This window comes from Loxodonta africana, chromosome 24 (assembly GCF_030014295.1).
Source record: "Loxodonta africana isolate mLoxAfr1 chromosome 24, mLoxAfr1.hap2, whole genome shotgun sequence".
In the NCBI taxonomy this organism is placed as follows: domain Eukaryota; kingdom Metazoa; phylum Chordata; class Mammalia; order Proboscidea; family Elephantidae; genus Loxodonta; species Loxodonta africana.
In genome coordinates this window covers 33,987,392-34,008,883 of record NC_087365.1, presented here as the reverse complement: position 1 = coordinate 34,008,883, position 21,492 = coordinate 33,987,392, and the positions used below count along the sequence as shown (strand labels likewise).

The following is a 21,492-nucleotide window of genomic DNA, read 5'->3' as shown; positions in this document are numbered from 1 at the left end:
ATGGGATTATAACTGCAGGCATAAACCAAAAAAAAAAAACCAAACTGGTTGCCCTACCAGTAGATTCCAACTCAGCAGCCCTAGAGGACAGAGTAGAACTGCCCCGTAGGGTTTCTAAGGAGTGGCTGGCGGATTCAAGCTGCTGACCTTTTGGTTAGCTGCCAAGCTCTTAACCACTGTGCCACCTGGGCTCCACCACAGGCATAGAGGTTAGGAATTACAACACATATTTTGAGGGACATAATTCAATCCATAACAGAAGGTAAAGCCCACATACTAGAGGACTTAATTAGAGCCTTTTACTGTAAATTTGGCAAAATTTGCTTTAGGTCAAAAAGAGGCACCAAAGGTCTGAAGCAAGATGGTGGCATGAGCAGCTGTACACTCATGTCTCCCTACAAAAGCACCAAAAAAAAGAAAAATCCAAGAAGAAACTGGCTGAACCAACTTTGTCAAAGAATCACAGCAACTAAGCAAATGCTGAGTCAAGAAAAAGATAACATACAAACAGTAGGAACACTTTGGTTTTCTACTTGTCACTAACCCTACCCCTTCCCTGGCTCAGTATGACCGTCTTAAATCAGTGGCAGCAGGCACTACCAAAGCAGGAGCCTGGGATCTAGCTCCAGAGGGAGCAGAGCAGACTTTACTTGTAAATAATTATGTGTGTGTCTGTTTTAACCTATATGGGTCCTGCCCGAAGGATTGAAGCAAGGCACTCTTCTTGGTTTGGCCTGTTTCTGAGATCACATGGGCTGTGGAAAACAACCTAAGGCTGTAACTGCCTGTAGCCACCTGGGCTAAACCAAACCTGTTGCTGTCGAGTCGATTCCAACTCGTAGCGACCCTATAGGACAGAGTAGATGCCCCATAGGGTTTCCAAGGCTATAATCTTTATGGAAGCAGACTGCCACGTCTTTATCCCTCGGAGCAGCTGGTAGTTTCGAACTGCTGACCTTTTGGTTAGCAGCTGAGTGCTAACCACTGTGCCACCGAGGCTCCTTACTTGGGCTAAAGAGTGTCATTAAGGCACACAATATGTACCTAAAGACTTGAAGGAGAAGCCAGGTAAAGAGTTTCAGAAATTAAGGCTTTCAAAAGTACCATGTATATAAAGGTGAATTGAAAAAGCCACACACCTAGAGCGAGACACGTACTCAGAAATTACCTTAGAAGACACTATGCTTTCACTCTGACCTGATCCCTGTGCTCAGTGCAAGCCTAGTTGAGTGCTAAAGAGGAGCCCCAACAGAGAGCCAGTTTGCAAAGATTGAGAGAGGGTTTTATTTTTGTTTTCCTTCTAACATTCAAGGAAATCTCTGTCAAAACACTAGCTGAACACAAGCTAAGAAATAGAAACCTCAGTGTCCACACATATCCAGGAAAGCAGTCTTTGCAAGAATAGTTAGAGAAAGTCACTAAACAAATGAATGACTACAGCCATCAACAATTGAAGGAAAAAAAAAAAAAACCTAGGGGAGGGGAAGAATCTGATTTCCAGAGTTACAATATTTTAATATTCCAGTGTCCTGGGGTTTCAACAAAAAAAAGGCATACACAAAGAAAAAATGGCTCACTCAAAGGAACAAAAGAGAGACAGAAACCATCCCCATGGAAATCCATTTAATGGACTTACTAGGCAAAGACTTTAGAACAGTAGTATTAAATATGCTCAAAGAGCTAAAAGATTTAAAGGAAATCAGGAAGACAATACAGGAACAAAATGAAAATACCAGTAAGAGATAGAAATTATAAAAAGGAATGAAACAGAAATACTAGAGTCAAAAAGTACAGTAACTCAAATAAAAAATTCACCAAAGGGATTCAATAGAAGATTCAAGCTGGCAGAAGAAAGAATCAGTGAACTTAAAGATAGGACAATTAAAATTATTGAGTCTGGGGAACAAAAAGAAAGAATGAAGTGAACAGAGCTCAAGGACTGGTGAGACACCCTCAAGCTGACTGTCTTACTTATCTAGTCCTGCTGTAATAGAAATACCACAGATGGATGGCTTCAACAAACCGAAGTCTATTCTCTCAACCCAGTAGGCTAGAAGTCCAAATTCAGGGTGTCAGCTCCAAGGGAAGGCTTTCTCTTTCTGTCGGCTCTGGAGGAAGGTCCTTGTCGTCAATCTTCCCCTGGTCTTGGAGCTACTCAGCACAGAGACCTCAGGTCCAAAGGATGTATACCACTCCCGGCTCTGCTTTCTTGATGGTAGAAAGTCCCCTGTTTCTCTGCTTGCTTCTCTCTTTTATATCTGAAAAGAGATTGACTTAAGACACAACCTAATCTTACAGATTGAGTCCTGCTTCATTAACATAATTGGCCTCTAATCCTGTCTTATTAACATAATAGAGGTAGGATTTAGGACACATAGGAAAATCATATCATATGACAAAATGGTGGACAGTCACACAATCTAGGAATCATGGCCTAGCCAAGTTGACACATATTTTGGGGAAACAGAAATTCAATCCCTAACACCAACCAACATACACATTAGGGGAGTCTCAGGAGAAGAGAGAAATAAAAGGGCAGAAAGAATATTTGAGGAGACAATGGCTGAAAACCTCCCAAATCTGATGAAAGATACTAAATCTATACATCTGAGAAACTCAACAAACTCCAAATAGGATAAACCAAAAAAAATCCACTCTAAGAGTATAATCAAATTCACAAAAACTGAAGATAAAGAGATAATCTTGAAAACAGCAAGAAAAAGAGCAAATCATCACATGCAAGGGATCCTCAATAAGACTAAGTGCCAGTTTCTCCTCAGAAACCATGGAGGCCAGAACGCAGCGGGGTAACATGTTTAAAGTGCTGAAGGAAAAGAACTGTTAACCAAGAATTCAACATCTGGCAAAACGGTCCTTCAAAAATGAGAGTGAAAAGAAGACATTTCCAGGTAAACAAACACGGAGGGAGTTTGTTACCACGAGACGTGCCCTGTGCCCTACAGGAAATGCTAAAGGCAGTCCTTCAGAGGGAAATGAAAGGGCACTAGACAGTAACTGGAAGCCATATGAAGAAAACAAGATGTCTAGTAAAGGTAATACCATGGATAAATATAGAGGCTTATCTTATGGTATTTTTGTGTTGTAACTCTACTTGGTATATCCTACATGACTTAAAAGACAAATGCATTAAAAAATTATAAATTTACGTTATTGAGCACACAATGTAAAGATGTAATTTGTGACAACAACATAGAGGTGGGAGGAGTGGTATAGGAACAGAGAGTTTGTATGTGAAATTAAATTAGTATCAATTTAGACTTAAATTCCACGTTTCAATTATTAATGTTTGCCGCAGTTTCTTCTCATTTTGAGTCGTGCCACATCAGCAGATGAAGGCTTCACCTCTTCCACATCATTATGGTTGACTCTGCTTTGAGGAGGCAGCTCTTCCCCAGTCATGTGTTGAGTGCCTTCCCACCTGAGGGGCTCATTTACCGGCACTATATCAGACAGTGTTCGGCCGCTATTCATAAGGTTTTCACTGGCCCATTTTTTCAGAAGTAGACTGGCAGGTCCTTCTTTCTAGTCTATCTTAGTCTGGAAGCTTCACTGAGACCTGTTCACCGTGAGTGACCCTACTGGTATTTGAAGTACTGGTGGCATACTTCAGCATCAAAGCAACACACAAGCCAGCACAGTATGACAAATTGACAGATGAGTGGTGGCAATTTAAACTAGATTGTTATAAAGTTATTAAATGTAACCCTCGTGGTACCACAAAGAAAATATCTAAAAAATGTACACAAAAGAAACAGACAAAAAGACACATTGTATGATGATATTATATAAAATATCTAGAATAGGCAGATGCACTGAGACAAGTTTATTAGTGGTTGCCGGGGCTGGAGGTTAGGGGGCATGGAGAGTTATTGCTTAAGGGGTACTGAGTTTCTATTTGGGGTGATGAAATACTTTCGGAAATAGTGATGATAGTTGCACAGCATGATGAATGTAATTGTCACTGAATCCTACACTTAAAAATAGTTAAAATGGCAAATTTTCTGTTATATCTTACCATGATAAAATTTAAAGAACAAAAAAGGCACCTAGGCTGAAAAAATGCCTTATCAAATTACAGATTCAAATGTTGCCCGATGACATATATGGACAATCACCAGAAAGGCTATTATGGACCTAGTTCTTTACCATCTTCTTGGTTCTAAAACAGATATAAATTATCTGGCTACACTATTAGTCTGAACTATTTGTATATTTGTGAAGACATTAATTTGTAAAATCCTTGATGGATTAAAAAACTGAAAACATTTTCAACAATATATATGAGGTTTTTTGGCAGCGAGGTATTGGTTGTATAGGTTAGGGGTGAGATCATGCTGTCGAATGACCCATCCTGGCCTTCAGAACATTGCTGTGATCAAGGCCTGGTGCACACTCCAAATATGCCATTTAGAATCTCTTATTGTGTTCAATGGAGTGGTGGAAGTGGTAGCATTTTAGAGTGTAAAATTGGACCAGAGAATTCATCTTTTCAGACAGAGCTGTAAAGAGATGGAAATTAACTTTGCTATATGACCCAGATTGGCTAGATTTATCCAGGGAAGGTGATTGGAATTTCAAACTCGGGTTGACATTTTTTTTCCCCCTTGTAGAAGTATAAAAGTATACCATGATCACCAGCCCCCCATCCCTGAGTATCTAAAAGGTGATTTTTTAATTTTATTTTATCTTATTTTAGCCTCTAGCACAAATGCCTTGTTTTGGATTTGTGCCAGAGGCTAAGATAAATCCTCATGGCCCCACTCACTGATTCATCCTCAGAACCAGAGGCAGCCTGCCAGTTCCTTGAGTGCTCTGGAACAGTGACAGATGGGAACAAGCAAGGAATGAGGGGGGAGCTTGAGGTTGGTGATCCCCCTACTCCCTACCTCTTTTCCCAGCCATATATGTGGCTCTCCAACACACTGCCTGCGTCTTCATATCACAACAAAAATGCTTTCAAAGTTCACCTAATTAACAGATACTTTTCCAAGAATGAACACTCAGTCAAGACAAAGCCCTGCAGATATTTACTGCAAATGGCAAATTTTCTACAGTGAAGCAGCAGCTTGAGAGACAAAAAGAATTGATTATGAGGAGTTGTGGGCTGTTTAAGACTCTTTGTCCATTTGCATGGAATTAAAATTTCGATGCTGTAGTAAAATAAAGAATATCATTATCAACATCTCCTCTGATTAGTAAAAGACTGATGAGTAAATCAGAGAGATTTTGACTCTGCCGTGTGGCATAAACAATGTGGCTTCCCAGCAAGAAGATGTACATATTGAAATTTCCACCAACAAAAACCCAAAAAGATTGTACAGGTAACCTCACAGAAGGCCATCTAGACCACCCTTTAGCAATTACCATGGTTAACAAAGCAGTGAAAGTTTTGCTTTTTGCATCCACATATTTATGAGTCTGCGTTCTCAAAATAATGATACAACAAAAAAGAAAAGTTGCTTAGACAAGAACCTAAAGCGCAGCATCAGAAAAATCAGCCTAGTCGCCAGAACTGGGTAAATCCAATTCATCTTCCACATTCATGTGTTAGAAAAAATTTTTTCTCCTTGGTGGGAAGTAATTTTAGAAAATTGTTTTCATATTAAGACCAAAATATTTACTGTGGAGCAACTTGAAAAATAAGCGTGAATTTTTAAGGCCAATATGAAACTTTAAAGAGTTTTTTACATTTGGAGAGCCTCAAGCTATTCATTATACTCTGCCATAGAGGAACTTTATATGGAAAAGTTTTTGAGAAACATGATTTAATTCTCGGGTAAGATTGAGTTGATTGATTTAAGACACTGCTATTATAAGAGGAATTAAATTAAAACACATTCATTCCCCTTTATGTCACTCTGACTCTGTATAAATCACTCAGCTTCCGTCTTTTGCATACCTGTATGTATCCACAGCCTTAATATATCTAGCTGTACCACAGTAGATGCGTGTCGACCAAGGGTCTTGGTGTGTAGAGACTTTGACTATAGCATGGCAAAAAGGGTCCTCGCTGCAACACAGTGGCTTGGCTCCAAAAAGAATCTGAAAGCTGTTTTTTGTTTTGCATCCTGACACACTCACTTGTAGCATCACTCATTGGTTTCTCACTAAAGCACTGTCATTCTGTCTATTCATTGAGTGAAGGGAACTGGTGAGGAGATTGTGGGGTTACTTGCTCAGCTAAAGAAACTTGCCCGACCCTAACACTTTTCTTCACCAGGTGGATGTGTTTTAACTCGTGCCACCTGTATCCCATACCCACGTTTCCCCAGTTGCCGGGCCCTAGTGTGCAGGGTGTTTTAGTTATGTAGTGCTGCTATAATAGAAATAGCACAAGTGGGTGGCTTTAACAAAAATTTATTTGCTCATAGTTAGAAAAAACCTGTTGCCACTGAGTCAATTCCGACTCATAGCGACCGTACAGCAGCCCTGTAGGACAGAGTAGAACTGCCCCATAGGGTTTCCAGGGCTGTAATCTTTACGGAAGCAAACGGCCACATCTCTCTTCAGCAGGATGACTGATGTGTTAGAACTGCTGACTTTTCTATTGACAGCCGAGCACTTTAACCACCATGCCACCAGGGCTCCTTTTTTCTCACAGTTAAGAGGTTAAAAATCAGGGTGCCAGCTCTAGGGGAAGGTTTCCTTTCTCTCTTGGCCCTGGAGGAAGGTCCTTGTCTCTTTTCAGCTTCTGTTCCTCAGTGATCTTCATGTAGCTTCGTGATAGATGATAGCTTCATCTATCTTCCCCCCAACTCTGCTTGCTCCTGTGTACCTAATCTCTCTTAAAGAGATACACCCTACATTGATATGGCCTCATTAACATAACAAACCCCTATTCCCAAATGGGATTGCATCTACAAATATTGGGATTAGGATTTACAGCACATTTTGTGGGGGATATAATTCAATCCATAACACGAGGCCATGCCCTCATTCCTCCAAAGTCATCAGTCAAAGCCTGTGGCCCTTTCCACATCCACTGTGTGCCCCTTTTCGTGACTTTAGACCAATTCAGAGTTCAATAGGGCCCCACTTAGGTTAGGCCTGGTTCATGTGGACTGCCTAAAAAGCACTGCTGCAAAGAGTTATCTCAGCTAAACATGTCCTTCCTTTCCCTCCTCCCCCCACAGACATAACCAGTGCGGTGCAATCCAAGCGGAGAAAATCCAAGTAAACGAGCTGGACGGCGATTTGATTACTTGTAAATGTGTGTGAATTTTACAAAGAGCAATTTTGAGCTGTGACTTTTCTAAATCCATTTCTGTACAGTTAGTCATTTTAATAACGTGGCCCTTTTCCTAGTCCCTGTAACCTGTTTCGTGAAGTGCAATGGGGAAAGCAGGGTTGTTGAGCCCTTTTGATGTTGCAAAGTAAAGTTCAAGGTTTCTAAAATGTTGCCATGTACTGAGAGGAGCTAATGCCATTATAAATGTTATTAGTTTTCACATTTCCTAAGCAGCCTAGAGTACAGGGTGAGCATTTTTAGATCTTCTAATGGTGTATTGTGCTGTGGAAGTGTTGTGTGTGAATAGCAGTTGTGGGGGCAAAAGCAATCTTCTCATTTGGAAATGTTGTAAATAATTTTATTATATAGTTTTTGGATGTATTTGTTGTAGAAATGGACCAGTGAATAAAGAGAATCTAAGGATTTGTACAATGTGAAATACTGAACGTGTTAAATAAATGTCATTGTCCTAGAACATAAAGGTATGTTATTGGTAGAGGGTTATTAGATGAGCAAGCTCTTTGAACCATAAATGAATAGGTGTAGTTTTCCTTGTGAATCAGAATCCCAACCTGCCCCCATTCCACCAGAGAAGCCCTCCCGGCAGGTTGAGGAAAATGCACATACTTGCTCACTCAACTCATTCAAGGGCAGGAAAGCTGTCAGCAACCTAGATAACACTTTTTCTCCACCTTATACATTTGCTGTCAATGCACAAGATGTTTATTTACATTTCCTCTATTCAAGAGATAAGCCCAGACTGACCAGCAGGCTTCTTTGTACCAGTATCTAGAATTGAGCCATGGGGTAGGTCACATTTCTACTTTCAGTCCAGTTCTGTGGTTAGATGGGACAGCTTCCAAATAAAAGGGATCACATTATGCTGTATACTTCAAAGATGTCTACTACACTGCACTTCTTTGCCCTGTTTCTCACCTCAGGATGATTTCTCATCAGCATGCCCACGTTTTTCCCTTTCCTGGTCCAATTCTTATCTCACAATTTGTACCATCTCCAAAGCCAACTGCTTCTGGCCCCATCCTACCCCAGCCTTCAGGGGACTCTGTTGCTTGCGGCCTTGTCTTTGTCTCAGCCTGGGCTTCAGTCTTCTGCTGTGTCTCCTAGGGCTAGACTTAAACTCATACTTTCCCCTTCGGTGCCTCTTTGTCCTTGCCATAACCCAATGTCTGAGACCAAAAGAATGAGTTGGTGATTCTGTCATGCTCTTATTCTTGTGTCTATTTCAACTGCCTTAATATCTATGTTTTGCATTATAATGATCCTCTAAAAGTAGTTATTTATGAGTCAGACCCCACATTGTCTGGCTCTGCTCCCAGCAAGCTCATCTACCCTCTTCCTTTCTCGTATGACAAACACGACCAGAATCAAAGCCAGCTTAATAATAATACCCTATGCCAGTACTGTGCTTGAGATTACAAAGTGCTTCCCGTACTTTAGTTCAACTCAGGCAGAAGGAATAATGTGCTTTAAATAGATTTTTTATTTGTTTTTCTTTATATTAATTTTTTTCTCCCATAGAGGAATAACATTACAATCTAACAATCAGAATCCTGTTACACACATACACAGGCATGCCACATGACCAGGTCCGAGGTGGTTGTGTCCTTGAGTCTGTTGACACATCACACATAATCAACAAAGTCTCCTCATTTCATCCAGCCTCAACACAAAACACCCAACCAGGATGCACTCAACTTGGTTCCATTTGGAACTAAGTGGCAGGGCAAGAGGGAAGGGGTTAGAAGTGGGCTGTGATATGTCTGCATTCATTCCCCTCATGTAAAGCCACATGGATCTGGGAGGCATCCAAGAGCTCTGGTAGGGTCCTTGTGGCACCTAAGACATGGATCAGAGCAAGCTGAAAGGGCTCCAGGCAGGAGGCTGGGGGCAGGCATACTCTAAAACAGCACCGAACTGCATTCGTACACACGTGGTGCCCTGTGAGGGCCAGACTGGGGAAAGCTGGGAAGTGACAACCAGATTGAGGGGAGCACTCAGACTTATTGGGGGAATAAATGGAAATTGCCCTTTGATGTAATTGGGACTCACACTTTAGAAATGGGGTCCCTCTGGCATACTCAGTTTTGGCAAAGTGCTGGTAGTACTGACATTATTTAATACTCACAAACTGAAACTTCTCCAGGGTCTCTGAAAACAGCAGTCAAAACAGACTCTCTAACCCCTCCTGTCTAAGGTTGCATAGGACTTTGTAAATTCTGGTTCCCTCATGTATTCAAGTTCTGTGGTTTAAAAAAATCCTGAAGCATGCTCAAAGTGAAAGGCACATACACAGTCAATACAGTATGACGAGGTCTGATGCTTCAGGAGTCAGACCAGCAGGAGACTGAGTAGTGTTTGTTCTTAGAAATCTATACACAAAATATTGCCACACTCAAATGCTACAAAAATCTATAAGACAATACAAAAAATATGAGCCTTGCAACCAGCCAGGTGATGAAGGGTTCTAGAACTACAGGGGCCTCCAGAAATATGGGTGAGGGTAGGGCCTTTTGAAGTTTGAACCAAATGCCCTATAACTCAAACTCCCCCAACCAGAAGGATCAAGGACACTATCCAGGACTGAGCCTAGGCCTCATCTGGCAGTGAAGGAGTAGGCAGAAAGTGTTGGAGGGAGTTTTAGCTCTTGAAAATGCTGAATGAAGACCCTAAACTGTGAGGTGACCAAGGGGTGGCTGGAAGAATAAAAGCAACTGAATCTTGGGAGCCAAGTTAGCAGGGACGTCAAGCACTGGGACTTGGTGGACTAGAGGTGAGGACCTTGATCCGCTTTTAGGATAAATTTGGCTTACTCTCTGGGATAGGAGACCCCAATAGTGCTTCTCTGTCCCCATCCCAGCATCCATGAGGCTACTCCCTCCCTCCCCTATACCCCTGTATGAGGCCTGGGGGTACAGGATCAGGGAGGACAGCTGCCTTTGCCCTCATGGGAATGCAGAATTTTCTCCAAGACTTAGCTTGGCTTTGGGGCCTGGATACCTGGAATTAGGGTGAGAGGGAAGACCTATGTTAGTATGTAACAGGAACTAGTAAAAGTTTCAAGGAAGAGAGAGAGAACACACTAGAAAAAGACAGCTAAAAAGACAAAAAGGGAAGCAACTCGGGGGCATCCCAAGAGGCTGTTGCTGGTGTCTGAGCCCAAAATTTAGTCCTACCATGAGAAGGTGAAAGCTGGCTGCCCCGTCCCCTCTGTCTCAGCCAGGGATTCGGGTTTCCTCCAGATACTTCCTGGAGGAGAAGCGGAGGGAGACCATAGGGCACCAGTTTCTCCCCAGCAGACTGGAAAAGAAGAGAGACCTGGGGAGAAAATGAGGAAAGGCCCCCTGGAGGCCCTGAACCTGGTTAGGGGACTATTTGAGGATTGGGACAGTAGAGCTCCAGGCCTCCTATCAGAAGTGTTTGTTAGGCCTACTGGGCAGGGTCTGAAATCCAAGGCCAGAGGCAAGGTGAGGGCTGAGCTTCAGTCTTAGGATAGCTTCACTCCAGAGCCTGTTCTCCCTGACTGTATCATTGCTGTGCATCCTTACCCTGGGGTTTGTACCCTTCGCCTACCTAGAAGCCCTCTGGCCTGCATCTCCTCTAAGCTAGTTCTAGCACCTTGGGGATGCGAACAGATGGCAGGGCCAAGCCCCGTCTCTACTCCTGGGGTGACATGTTAGGGAATAAGGTGTCAAGGTACTAAGCAAGCCCTACAGACACAGGACCCTGCAGAGGAAGGAACTGCCTGGATTTCAGGAAGAGACTTGGGAGGTGAGATTATAGGAAAGGGAGATTCCAGGCTCTAACTTGAGAGGAGGGCTTGGCATCTCTGAGCAAGCATAGTGCCAGCTCCCATGGTACCCTGCTCCCTACAGCTTCTCAACCTGTCTGTCCTTCTGTCTGTATCTCCAACAGGCCACCTCCTTCCCTTGATTCCCTCCACCTTTTCTCTCTGACTCACATCTCACAGTCCTCTTCGACATACTTTACCTTTCCAGGCCTAAGCAGCAACAAGGAGCCCAGTCCCCAGGGGAGAGAGATGTGGAGGAAATAATAAAGGGAGAACCCTGAGCCTGAGCCCTTATTGCAGGACCAGGGCAGCAGCCCAGGCTCTGCAAGTTGTACCTGGTCAGAGCTGGGCTCAAGGTCCCACTGCACCCCCCACCATTTAGGAGGGGTTGCAATGGCAGGGAATTAATAATAGGAATAAGAGTGGTGTAGTGTCAAAGGTGGGGTGGGGTGAGGGGTGTAAAGTTGGAGTTGAAGGCAGGGAATGGGCCAGATCAGGGACCGGAAGAAGAGGCTCTCAGAAATTGGGATGGAACAGAGGAACAGGACTAGAGGGCAAGAGTAAAAGGGCATGTTAGGACAAAGACAGGTGAGGATCAGAGATGGAAGGATCCGGTGGCAAGGGTGGGGAGGGGAATGGAGGATTAGATGCTGGGCATGGGGACCAGAAGAATGGAGAATGAGAGGGACAAGAGAGGGTTCAGAGGTGGGTTAGAGGATCAGAGACAGAGAAATCAAGAGAGTCGGGGTGGGAGAGGCTGTCACCCCACCTCACACACTCAAGAAGGGGGGAAAGTGTGTCCAGCCGCGGTAGGCCACAGCCACCCCTTGGGCAGCACACTGCAGCAGAGACACCCGACGGGTCAGGAGTCGGGGAGGGGTTCGTGGCAGGGCCGGCGGACGTTCAGTAGTTGAACTGGCGCTGGCACGGCTGGTAGATGAAGCTGCCCTGGTGCTTGGGCCGGCGTGGACGGCTCTCTCGGGCACGGTTCTGTCGTTGCACCACCTTGGCACTCAGCGCATGGCGCTCGGCCCGCTGTCGGGCCCGCTGCAGCCGCCGCACCTGGCCCGCCTTCTCCAGCAGTGCAGCCCGAGCGGGCAGCGGGGCTGCAGCGTGGTGGAGGGCCCGGGGCTCGCGGCGGGCAGGCACCAACTCCCTGCAGGGACAGAGTGGGACTCGGTTAGGCTTAGACAAGCCGGAGGCCACTGACAGCTTCCACCCTGCCCCCAGCTCCTCGCCTGGGCGCTGCGATGCCTCTGCTCCTAGGGGCCGCCTAATGCCCTTCTTGTGTGTACAGACCCCTCCCCACGCCAACTGGGAGACGCCTCCTTGGCTCTAGCCTCTGTGGCACTGACAGGTATGTCGACCCCCAGGGAAGCCTCGGCTCCAACCCCCAATTCTGCCCCTACCTTCCGGACAAGCCTGTAGAAGGGGCCTGGCCCCTCAAGCCTCCAAGCCCGCCCCAAGCTTCTTAGCCAACCTCTTCTGAGCCCCAAGCCCATCCGGGACCACGAAGTCATCTCCCAGGATCTCAAAGCCCTGCTCCTTCACTTCAGGCCAGCTCCAAACCTCGCCCCCTCACAGCCCTGGCCCTTCCATACGGGGTCTCCAGGTCCCGCCCCTTGCTTACAAGACATGCCTCTTTAGGCTCCGCCCCCGGCCCGCTCACCCGTCACTGAGGTGACCGTCAGGCTGGGCAACGTCAGGGTGCGGGGAAGGGGGCCCAGGCTCCAGCACTATGGTGCTGCCAGTGACGTAAACGGACATGCTGGGGTGCTCGATGAGGAGGTCCTCCAGGGGGTTGCTCTGGAGGCGGGCAGGCCCGAGTCCGGGCCCCTCTGCAGTAAAACAGGCGGGAGGGGTAACAAACCAGCTCTCGTCCATCAAGGAGGGCGCGGGCGGGGGGCGGCCCGAAGGAGCGGGGGCTGCCCCGGGGCTGGGTGGAGCCGCGTAGCTATCTACGGGGCGAGGGAGGGGGAGCCATGCGTTTGAGGGGGGCGCAGCCAGGAGGGACACACACACACCGGACACAGGGGGGCGGGGAGAGAAAGGGCATTGTTAGTTAAAATCGCAGCCCTGCCCGCTGCGCCCACAGGCACCCACGGGCTAGGGGTCTCGACCTGTTCTCCTTGGGCACCTGAGGTGTAGGCCCCAACACTGCACCCGAGGGAGATGGCCCAGTCTTGCTTGGGAAAGGGGCCCTGTTACCCTCCTCCAGTGTCACTGCCTCAGCCCGAGTTTGCCCTGTAGGCTTGGGGGAATTCCCCAATCCCTAGTAGCGCCCTTCCCTCCTCTGCTGGTCCTTTTACACTCAGGATGGCTTCACAGGCCCAGGAGTCAAAGACTCAGGCCTCACCCGGCAGGTCAATGATGAGCCAACCATCCACTTCATCTTCCTCGGAGACGAAGGCGTGGGGGCAGTCGGGGTCCTCGGGGGGCGGGGGGGTGCTGAAGAAGAGGCTGGTGAGGCGCTGAAACATGGTGGGGGGCTGGGGAGTTAAGCGACCTCGGCGGTCGGGACGCCCTATGGCAGTGCAGAAACCTGGGAGGCGAGGCAAAGAGAGGAGTCAGAATCACCACTGACAGGTCCACCGCTATTCCGGGCCTGGGACACAGGGCAGGTGATACCCATCCCCCAGAGTAGCACTGAGAGTACCACAGGCATGCGTGGGGAGGCTAAATGATGGTGTTTTCTCATATGTCAAATGACGATAATAATAATAGTGCCTTCCTCTGGGCCCTTACAAGAATTAAATAAGCTAAGCACTTGTGAAGGAGCCCTGGTAAAAAAAAAAAAAAAAAAAAAAAAAAATTTTTTTTTTTTTTTTTTTAAGCACTTGTGAAGGAGCCCTGGTGGCTTAGTGGTTAAGCATTTGGCTGCTAACCAAAAGGTCAGCAGTTGAATCCACTAGCTGTTCCTTGGAAACCCTATGGGGCACTTCTGCTCTGTCCTATAGGGTCCCTATGACTCGACTGCAATGGGGTTGTTTTTGTGTGTGTGTGAGTGATTATTAAAATATTGCTAACATTCATGTGCCAGGCAAAAGTATACTACGCAACTTATATTACTTCATTAAAATCCTCACAGCAAGGAGGCCTGGCGGTGCAGTGGTTAAGCACTCAGCTGCTAACTAAAAGACCAGTGATTTGAACACACCAGCTGCTCCACAAGAGAAAGATGCGGCAGTCTGCTTCCATAAAGATTACAGCCTTGGAAACCCTGTGGGACAGTTCTACTCTGTCCTATAGGGTCACTATGAGTCAGAATTGACTCAAAGGCAATGGGCTTTCAATCTTCACAGCAACTCTAGGAAGTAGATATAATTATCCCCCTTTTTACATGTAAAGAAACTGAGGTTCAACAATATAAAGAAACTTGCTCAAAATCCTGCAGCTAGTATGAAAACAGAGGTATGATTTGAACCCATGCAGTCATTCCAGAGACAGCACCCATAATCACTATATTCCATTGCTTTTGCTGGGTCTATGCCTGGATTAGACATTTTTAACCTGGTGACCACTGGTCATGGTCCACTATCAGGCCTGAAATGTGTGTATGTGTACACACGTGCACATGTGTGTTTTCCTGGGAAGAAGGACTTCGGTTTTCATCACAATATCCTAAACAGCAATCCCTGACCCCAGAGACTGCTCGAGCTTGTGTGGTTTGAAAAGCACTGGCTGGTAGAAACCCACAGAATCACTGTCACCTCAACATGTGATTAGGTAGGCCCTAGTTCGTTGCTGTAGTCACGTCTGTCAGATGAGGTCTGGAGATCCTATTCCCACAGGTCCTTCTCCCCCTCACCCCCTCCCCAGGCCCCTGCTCAAGGGCAGCATCTCCGGCTAGGAGGAAAAAGTCGGGTTGCCTGGCCCCAGACCGTAGCAGGTTCGTGAGAGGTGATGATGGAGAGAGGGAGTTGTGAGACCCCAGGGGCCCTTAAGGACGGGCACTGAGGGCTGCACCGGGATACAAGACCTTACCCAGTCCTTCCCTGGGTAAAATGAGGGAGGAGGCTCCCTACTCCAGGAATGGAGACGGCCAAACAGGTAGCTGTAGGTCTGCCCCCTCCCACCCCAGGCTACCTCAGGACCAGACCTAGGCCAGGGGCTGCTGGCCAGGCCCTGGGATATCCCTAGAGCCTCATCCTTCATGTCTATTCCCTAAGGGCCCTCAACAGTTCTGCTGCTGAGCCACTTGTCACCGTTCTCTAGGGTTGTTTCCACACTTGCTAAAGAACTCCCTGAGGCATTGCCACACTTTCATTTGCAGGGGGTATTTCTACTCTTACTGCTAACCCCCCTGGGGTGTTTCTACACTTGTTGCCACCTTCCCCACAAGGTGCCACAAAATCCCCTAACCTCCATATCCTGAAAGTATTTCTGCTCTTGCAGACCCGCAGTGGGCTCCTGAGGAATGTGCTCCCTGGATGCTGGTTTTCCTGGTGAGATGGATGGGAGATCTACAGGGGTTATGAAGAGTGGGGAAGCCCCAAATAGTGCCTGTCAAGCACAGTCCATGTATCCCAGCCCATCTGTAGCCACAGGGAGTTAATGACTCAGTTACCAAAAATTCAGGAAGTTTGGCTCCTCCTGAAGGAAGGGAAGATTGGAGCTTTGAGGAGGCACACCCTCCTTCCAGGAACCTACTACTTCATTGATGAAAGGGAAGTTAAGAGTTGTTTATCATATTCAACCAGCCCATTTTTTAACCTGAGAATCAGAGAGAGGACATAAGTCTATCCAAAGACATAGAGCTAAATGGTGGAGGGGCAAGCCTGGCCGCAGGCCACCCGTCCAGAGTGTACATAGTAGGAAAGCCACAGCAAACAGTGCCCAAGAAGATAATGGTATGTGTGAAGGGGAATACAACAGGGACCATGACCGAGTCACTGCCTCTCTGCCCAGCTGTAAAATGACATGGGGTTCCTGGCACCAAGATTCAGTATGCATTTACTAGAGTATCCACTGTGCACCAGGGCCCATGCTGGGCCTCTTGAAATTACAGATAGACAGAGGTAAAGGAGGCTCAGGTAGGAAGCTCCCGGCTGGAGGTCACAGCAAGTCAGTGACAGAGCCAGGAGTGACAGCAGCACCAGCCAGCCAGTGCCTGCCCCCCTCTCCTGACCACTGGGAGAACCTCCTGGATTTTCTCTCCCGGCCCTGACAGCTTCCTGGTTCTCACATTCCCAGCTCTGCTCCAGGGAGAACCATCCCCTTTAATAACTACAGCAGCTGTGCCCAGAATAACACTTGAGCCTGAAGCCACCCCAACCCCAGCCCATCCTTGTGTAAAACCTAGGCTGGAACGGGGATCCTGGTCCAGCCTCTCAATATATCCACTTAGAGAGTCAGAAGCTCTCCTCTTCCTCTCTATGGAAGCAGAGAGGGCTAGCACAACCCTTGCAATCACCTGGACTAGGCCAGGTCACAGCCCTCCTTGCTGACAACCTTGAGGGTTAAGGAGGTGATGAAGGGCCAAGTAGAGGGAACCCTCATCCCATACACACCCCAACATTAGCTCTGGAGACATGCTGAGGCAGCCAATGACTCACCTTTCTGTAGTCAAAACAGCTGGGAGGAGGTGATTTTATTGGGCTCTGGGACTACAAGGTACAGAATAAGGACAGGGGAGAGTCAGGGTCAGGGCATAAAAGAGAATGAATTTCCAGAGACCCCTAGAAAAAGGTCCAAGATGAGAAGGCTTAGGAGCCCTTTCAAATCGGGATGGTGCTAAGCCCAGAGCAGGGTCCCCACTGGAAGGGGGATGTGTAGCTTGTTACTTGTATTGAGCATCTACTATGCATATATGCCCATGGTTAATGCATCTGTCAAAGGTGCCCTGGTGGTCCAGTGGTTAAGCACTGGGCTGCTAACCGAATGATTGGCAGACAGAACCCACCAGCCAGTCCACTGGTGAAAGATGTGGCTGTTTGCTTTCTTAACAACTAAAAAAAAAAAAAACCCATTGCCATGAAGTCTACTCCGACTCATAACGACCCTATAGGACAGAGCAGAACTGCCCCACAGGGTTTCTAAGGCTGTAATCTTTATGAAAGCAGACTGCCACATCTTTCTCCCATGGAGCACCTTGGAAGCCCTTTGGGGTAGTTCTACTCTGTCCTACAGGGTCATTATGAGTTGATTCCGACGACAATGTGTCTAGAATGCATCTGTCGCCCACTCAGTGGGTATGACTAATTGAGTGACCGCGAGTAAGACACTTCCTCTCTCTGGGCCTCAGTTTCCCCATCCTTGAAATGGCGTTTAAGACCTGTATTCTGAGGTTAGGGGGGTGACATCAACTAAAGCCCTCCACACATGTCAGGGATCAGGAGGATGTTGTTATGTTGGTCCCTGGGGGCGGGGCCTGGAGCTGGAGGGAGGGGATTCCGCCACCGTCTGGCGCTCGCCCCCACCGACCTGGAACCCAAAGTCGCCCCTGAACTTCTGACAACCCCTCAGCCTAGACCCAGCAGCGCCATCCGGCCCCCAACCGTCTCAAAGAGAAAAGCGATCAGGAGGCCTGACCCCAGCTCCCGGATTAGCCCAGGAAACCGCTGAGCCTCTTCTGGGCCTGCCGTCTTCCAGCTTTCCTCACCCTTGGGCCCAGGCCCGACCCGGCTCCCACCGGGTCACAGGAGGACAGCCGACCCAGTCCGGGGGGCGGGGCCGGCCTTGGTGACGTCTCAATGTCATATGCAAATAGCATACGTCACGGTCTACCGGGCCTGTGGCAGCCAATCCGGAGCCGGGAACGCAGCCCCGCGGCCGCCGGCAGAGACAGACAAAGGCCCGGGAGCTGGGGGCACGGGGCGTGTCCTGGGGCGCCGGGAGCCCTCCGGCCGGAACGGGTCGGGACTCACCTGGGGGCGGGGGCGTGCGGCCAGCGGGGCGTGCTGAGGTAGTTGTGCGGCGGGCGTCCCGGGGGCGGCGGGCGCTCAGAGGCCGGGCCGCATCGCTGGGGCCGGGCGGGGAGGCGGCGGGGTACCAGGACGACGCTCGGGCTGCTGCGCTCGCCCGCGGGGCTCGGAGTCTGCAGCCGCCGCGGCTGGGCTCACGGCACAAATTGGAACGCTCAAACAGCTGATTGTGACGTCACAAAGGGGCCCGCCCGCCTGCGTCACCGGCCGGCGGAGCGGCGGCCAATCCCGGGCTGCGGAGTCCCCCTCCCCGCCCCCTCCGCGGCTCGGGGCTCGTCGCTCCTGCCGCGGAGCCAGACGTGGAGCTTCGGCGTCGTCCAGTCCGCGGCCGCCTGCGGACGTTTCAGCGAGGAGGATCCCCACTCTTTCCTACGGGCTCCCCATCTTCCTGCATCCCTTCCACACATCCCTGCGCCTTTACCTCTCTCACGGTCCCCCTTATCCTTTCACCTGCTCACCTGCATCCTGTATTCAAGACCCCCTCATCTGTACCCTTCTCTATGCCGCACCACATCCGCCCACCTGCATTCGCCCCACCACGTTTCTCCCTGCTCTTCCTTTCCTGTCTCACCTTCTCACCCCTTTACTTTCTCTGCCGCCCACCCCATTTTTCCTCAGCAGACTTGAGAGAAGGGGGACATCCCGTATCCTTGGTTCCCAGCGAGCACCTGGGAATTTAGAGGAGGTGGTGAGGCTGGTGGGAAATTTTGCAAAGAGTGAGTCGAATTGCCCTGGGTTGAATAAACACACTACCTAGAGTCTGCTCTGCGCTGGAGCTTTTACGGACCTTATTTAATCCACGTTGGTTCCGGGGTTGGACGAAAGAGTGACGGGACAGGGATTATTAGTCCCAATTTACACGTGGGGAAAGTGAGGCTCACAGATCTGTTGGTACGTGGATTCATGTGAAATAAGACAGGCAACACTTAGCGAGCGTCTACTATTGCCACTGCCAGACCACTAGCTGACACCTACTGAACACTTACTGTGTGCCAGGCACTGTGCTATAATGCTTTGTATGTGTTTTTTGATCTTCACAACAACCCCAAAAAGTAGGTGTTATCCCCATTTTACAGTTGAAGAAAATGAGACTCAGAGGACTTAAATGACTTCCCATGATCACAGTTAGTCCAATGGCAGAGTTAGGATTTGAACCCATAGCTTCTGGCCCCAACCGTCTGTCTCCACCCTGCATGCACCAGACTGTCTAACCCAGAGTGGTTGGGCCCACCCAGGGAGACCTAGTTTCCAGTCCTCATTGGGCTCCAGACTTACCGTGTGACCTCAGACAAGACATGTTACTTCTCTGGGCTTCAGTTTCCTTACATGTCAAACTCATCATGTCTGAGCTTCCTTCTAGAGTTGATATTCTAAGATTCTTTCAAACTACCCACCCTCAGAATTCCCCTGATACCATGCTCTAGGCCCTAGCCCTCCTAATGTCCTGGAAGATGCCTGGGAAGAGACCAAAAATATACACCCTCAGAATCTCCAGGCTCAGAAGTTCTGGGCTCTCAGTAGAGTGAGGTTGGTGAGGCAGGGTCTGAGAGCTGTCCACAGACAACAGGAAGCAGAGGTGGAGCAGGCCAGAGGCTCATGCTCTGGTGATAAAACTCTGTCCTTACCCCGTTTGAAACCCCTGAGAGACTCCTCCGTCCTAGCAACTAAGGGAAGGAGCCAGAAAATGATATCCAGGGGCTTCTGGGAGGGAGGGTGTTTTGGCTTTTGGAGTAGTGTCCCCAAAATTTCCTCATTCTGTGCAACCCTGGGCCTCTGCCCATCACATTCATTTCCTGCTAACTTCATACCTTCTCTTGACCTCTTTGCTGACTTATACTAAGTAATCCCTAACACACCTCTCCTGTCAGACCACTTGCCTGCTGTAAAACCTGTGGCTCCTGAAGCCCGCACCTCTTAGCACAGCCCCAGTTCTCCTATCCAGCGTCACCTCCCCTTCTTCCCGTACCTGCACCTGTGCTAAGGTCTAACTCATGGTTTCTTCAACACTTTCCCCCCTCCACACTTTTGCTCAAGCTGTTTCGCCTCCCTGGGTGGGGTGCCTTCTTCTAGCCTGTCTGAAATCTACATCTTTCCTGTCTTCAAGTTTCTATTGACTCCTCCTTTCTTTATTTAGCCTTCTTCGTCTATACCCATGTGTCCATCTCTGCTTGGATGGACACTCATTTATTTGTTAAATAAACAATAAGTGATGATGACTATTTGTGGGTGTATGTGTGTGTGTGTGTCATTCCCCCACTTCCGCAGCATGTGCTGGGCCTAATACAGAATAGACTATAATAAAAATTTGCTGAACAGCTGCCTGAGGGTCAGAAGCTCAGCAGCTACAGCCTGAATCTCAAGAAGGATGACCAGTACAAGAGACTCCACCTTGGCCCTCTACCCACGTGGTATAGGAGGCATTCGGTTGGGCACAGGGTTCTGGTTTCCCAAGCCCAGAAAGGAAGCTCTTGACATACAGGCTGATACCCTAAATGCCCTGGATTCTTCTCCTTGCTGAACCCTATGTCAAGGCTGCTAGGTCAGACCCCCGTCTTTAATTTCGCTGTAGAATCAGGGTTACCTCTGGAAGTTGAGGGCTGAATCCCAGTGGAGTCACCTCCTGAGGCCTCTAGGAGCTATCCCTCCTCGCACTGCAGAGGCCTATTACCGGGGCTGGAGGAGACCTCAAACCTCAACTCATCCAAACCCTTTATTTTATAGGCAAGGAAACTAAGGCACAAAGAGGTCAAGGTACTTGCGTAGGATCATACAATAGTAGAGTCATCTACTGATCCTGGACCCAAAGAGTGGGCTTAGTATTCTGGGACCCTAGGCCCGGAGGCTGTAAAAGTAGGCAGTGAGCACCATGCTGGAAGTTATCCTGAAATCTCATTCTCAAGCAGTCATAGGGTACCACTTCACTGTACACATGTGGACATACATGGGCATCCATGTGCACACACGAAGGCATCCATGTACAAACATACACACGTGCACATGAGCTCATACCCACAGGGTTAATAGATGCCCACGCCCATCTAACCCCTGCCCATATGTGAGCACCTGATCAATTTTATGAGCTCCAGATTGGAGGTCAAGGGGCCACTCTTCTACTCCTGTCTGGGTCTTGGGCTTACCCTTCCCAACTCCTGGGAGCTCTCCACTGGCTTAGGGCCCCCCACTTCAAAGGGCAGAGATGTGTCAGCCTGGGTGCGTCTCATGAGACCTTGCATGTGCTCACAGGTATGAGCCAGCCTCTGTGTGCCTGAATGGAGAACTGGTTCACCACTCTTGCCTCCTCCTCCCAACTTAAGACAAAGGGCAAGGCTTAGACAAAGCTAGGTGGGTAGCCTGGAATCTGAGTCAACATCACCAAGCCCTGATCATTGTAGCAATAGAGCCCTCCACCCTTTCCCCTACTAACCCACGTCCATAAAGGATTAAACAAATAATATTGATATTATTGCAATTTCTATGTGCCAGGCACTATTTTAAGTCCTTTCCTGTGTTGA

At 48.3% G+C, this 21,492-nt stretch overlaps 2 protein-coding genes across 14 annotated transcripts in view; one reads left to right on the top strand and one right to left on the bottom strand.

Annotated features, from left to right (window-relative positions):
* NCOA6 (nuclear receptor coactivator 6) overlaps positions 1–7,688 on the top strand; it is a 95,094-nt gene extending 87,406 nt beyond the window's left edge. For 9 of the 12 annotated variants that reach the window (XR_010319257.1, XR_010319256.1, XR_010319251.1 and 6 more), the window contains 2 exons: positions 2,781–2,909; positions 7,155–7,688. Coding sequence is in view for 3 of the 12 variants with exons in the window: in XM_064276004.1 (XP_064132074.1) it covers positions 7,155–7,239 (85 nt within the window). In the remaining 9 variants the exon portion in view is untranslated. The remainder of the gene's footprint in view (positions 1–2,780; positions 2,910–7,154) is intronic. The other 3 variants (XM_064276004.1, XM_064276003.1, XM_064276002.1) reach the window with 1 other exon arrangement.
* Positions 7,655–18,053, bottom strand: TP53INP2 (tumor protein p53 inducible nuclear protein 2). 2 transcript variants are annotated; one of them, XM_064276005.1, is made up of 4 exons: positions 17,924–18,053; positions 13,414–13,599; positions 12,727–13,015; positions 7,655–12,213 (listed from the first exon to the last, which is right to left on the bottom strand). In XM_064276005.1, the coding sequence occupies exons 2-4, from the start codon at positions 13,535–13,537 to the stop codon at positions 11,961–11,963; spliced, it is 666 nt and encodes a 221-aa protein (XP_064132075.1). In that variant the 5' UTR covers positions 13,538–13,599; positions 17,924–18,053; the 3' UTR covers positions 7,655–11,960. The 2 variants fall into 2 exon arrangements, with proteins under 2 accessions (XP_064132075.1, XP_064132076.1); XM_064276006.1 differs by lacking the exon at positions 17,924–18,053 and having other exon boundaries at positions 12,727–12,895; positions 13,414–17,911.
* Positions 18,054–21,492: the final 3,439 nt, after the last annotated feature.

Bases quoted from the DNA above. Each gene is read 5' to 3' on its own strand.
- TP53INP2 (XM_064276005.1), bottom strand. From the start codon at position 13,537: ATGTTTCAGCGCCTCACCAGCCTCTTCTTCAGCACCCCCCCGCCCCCC. The intron at 13,016-13,413 runs GTGAGGCCTGAG...CTCGCCCCGTAG, and splicing joins GCTCATCATTGACCTGCCGG to ATAGCTACGCGGCTCCACCC. The intron at 12,214-12,726 runs GTGAGCGGGCCG...CTGTCCCTGCAG, and splicing joins GACGGTCACCTCAGTGACGG to GGAGTTGGTGCCTGCCCGCC.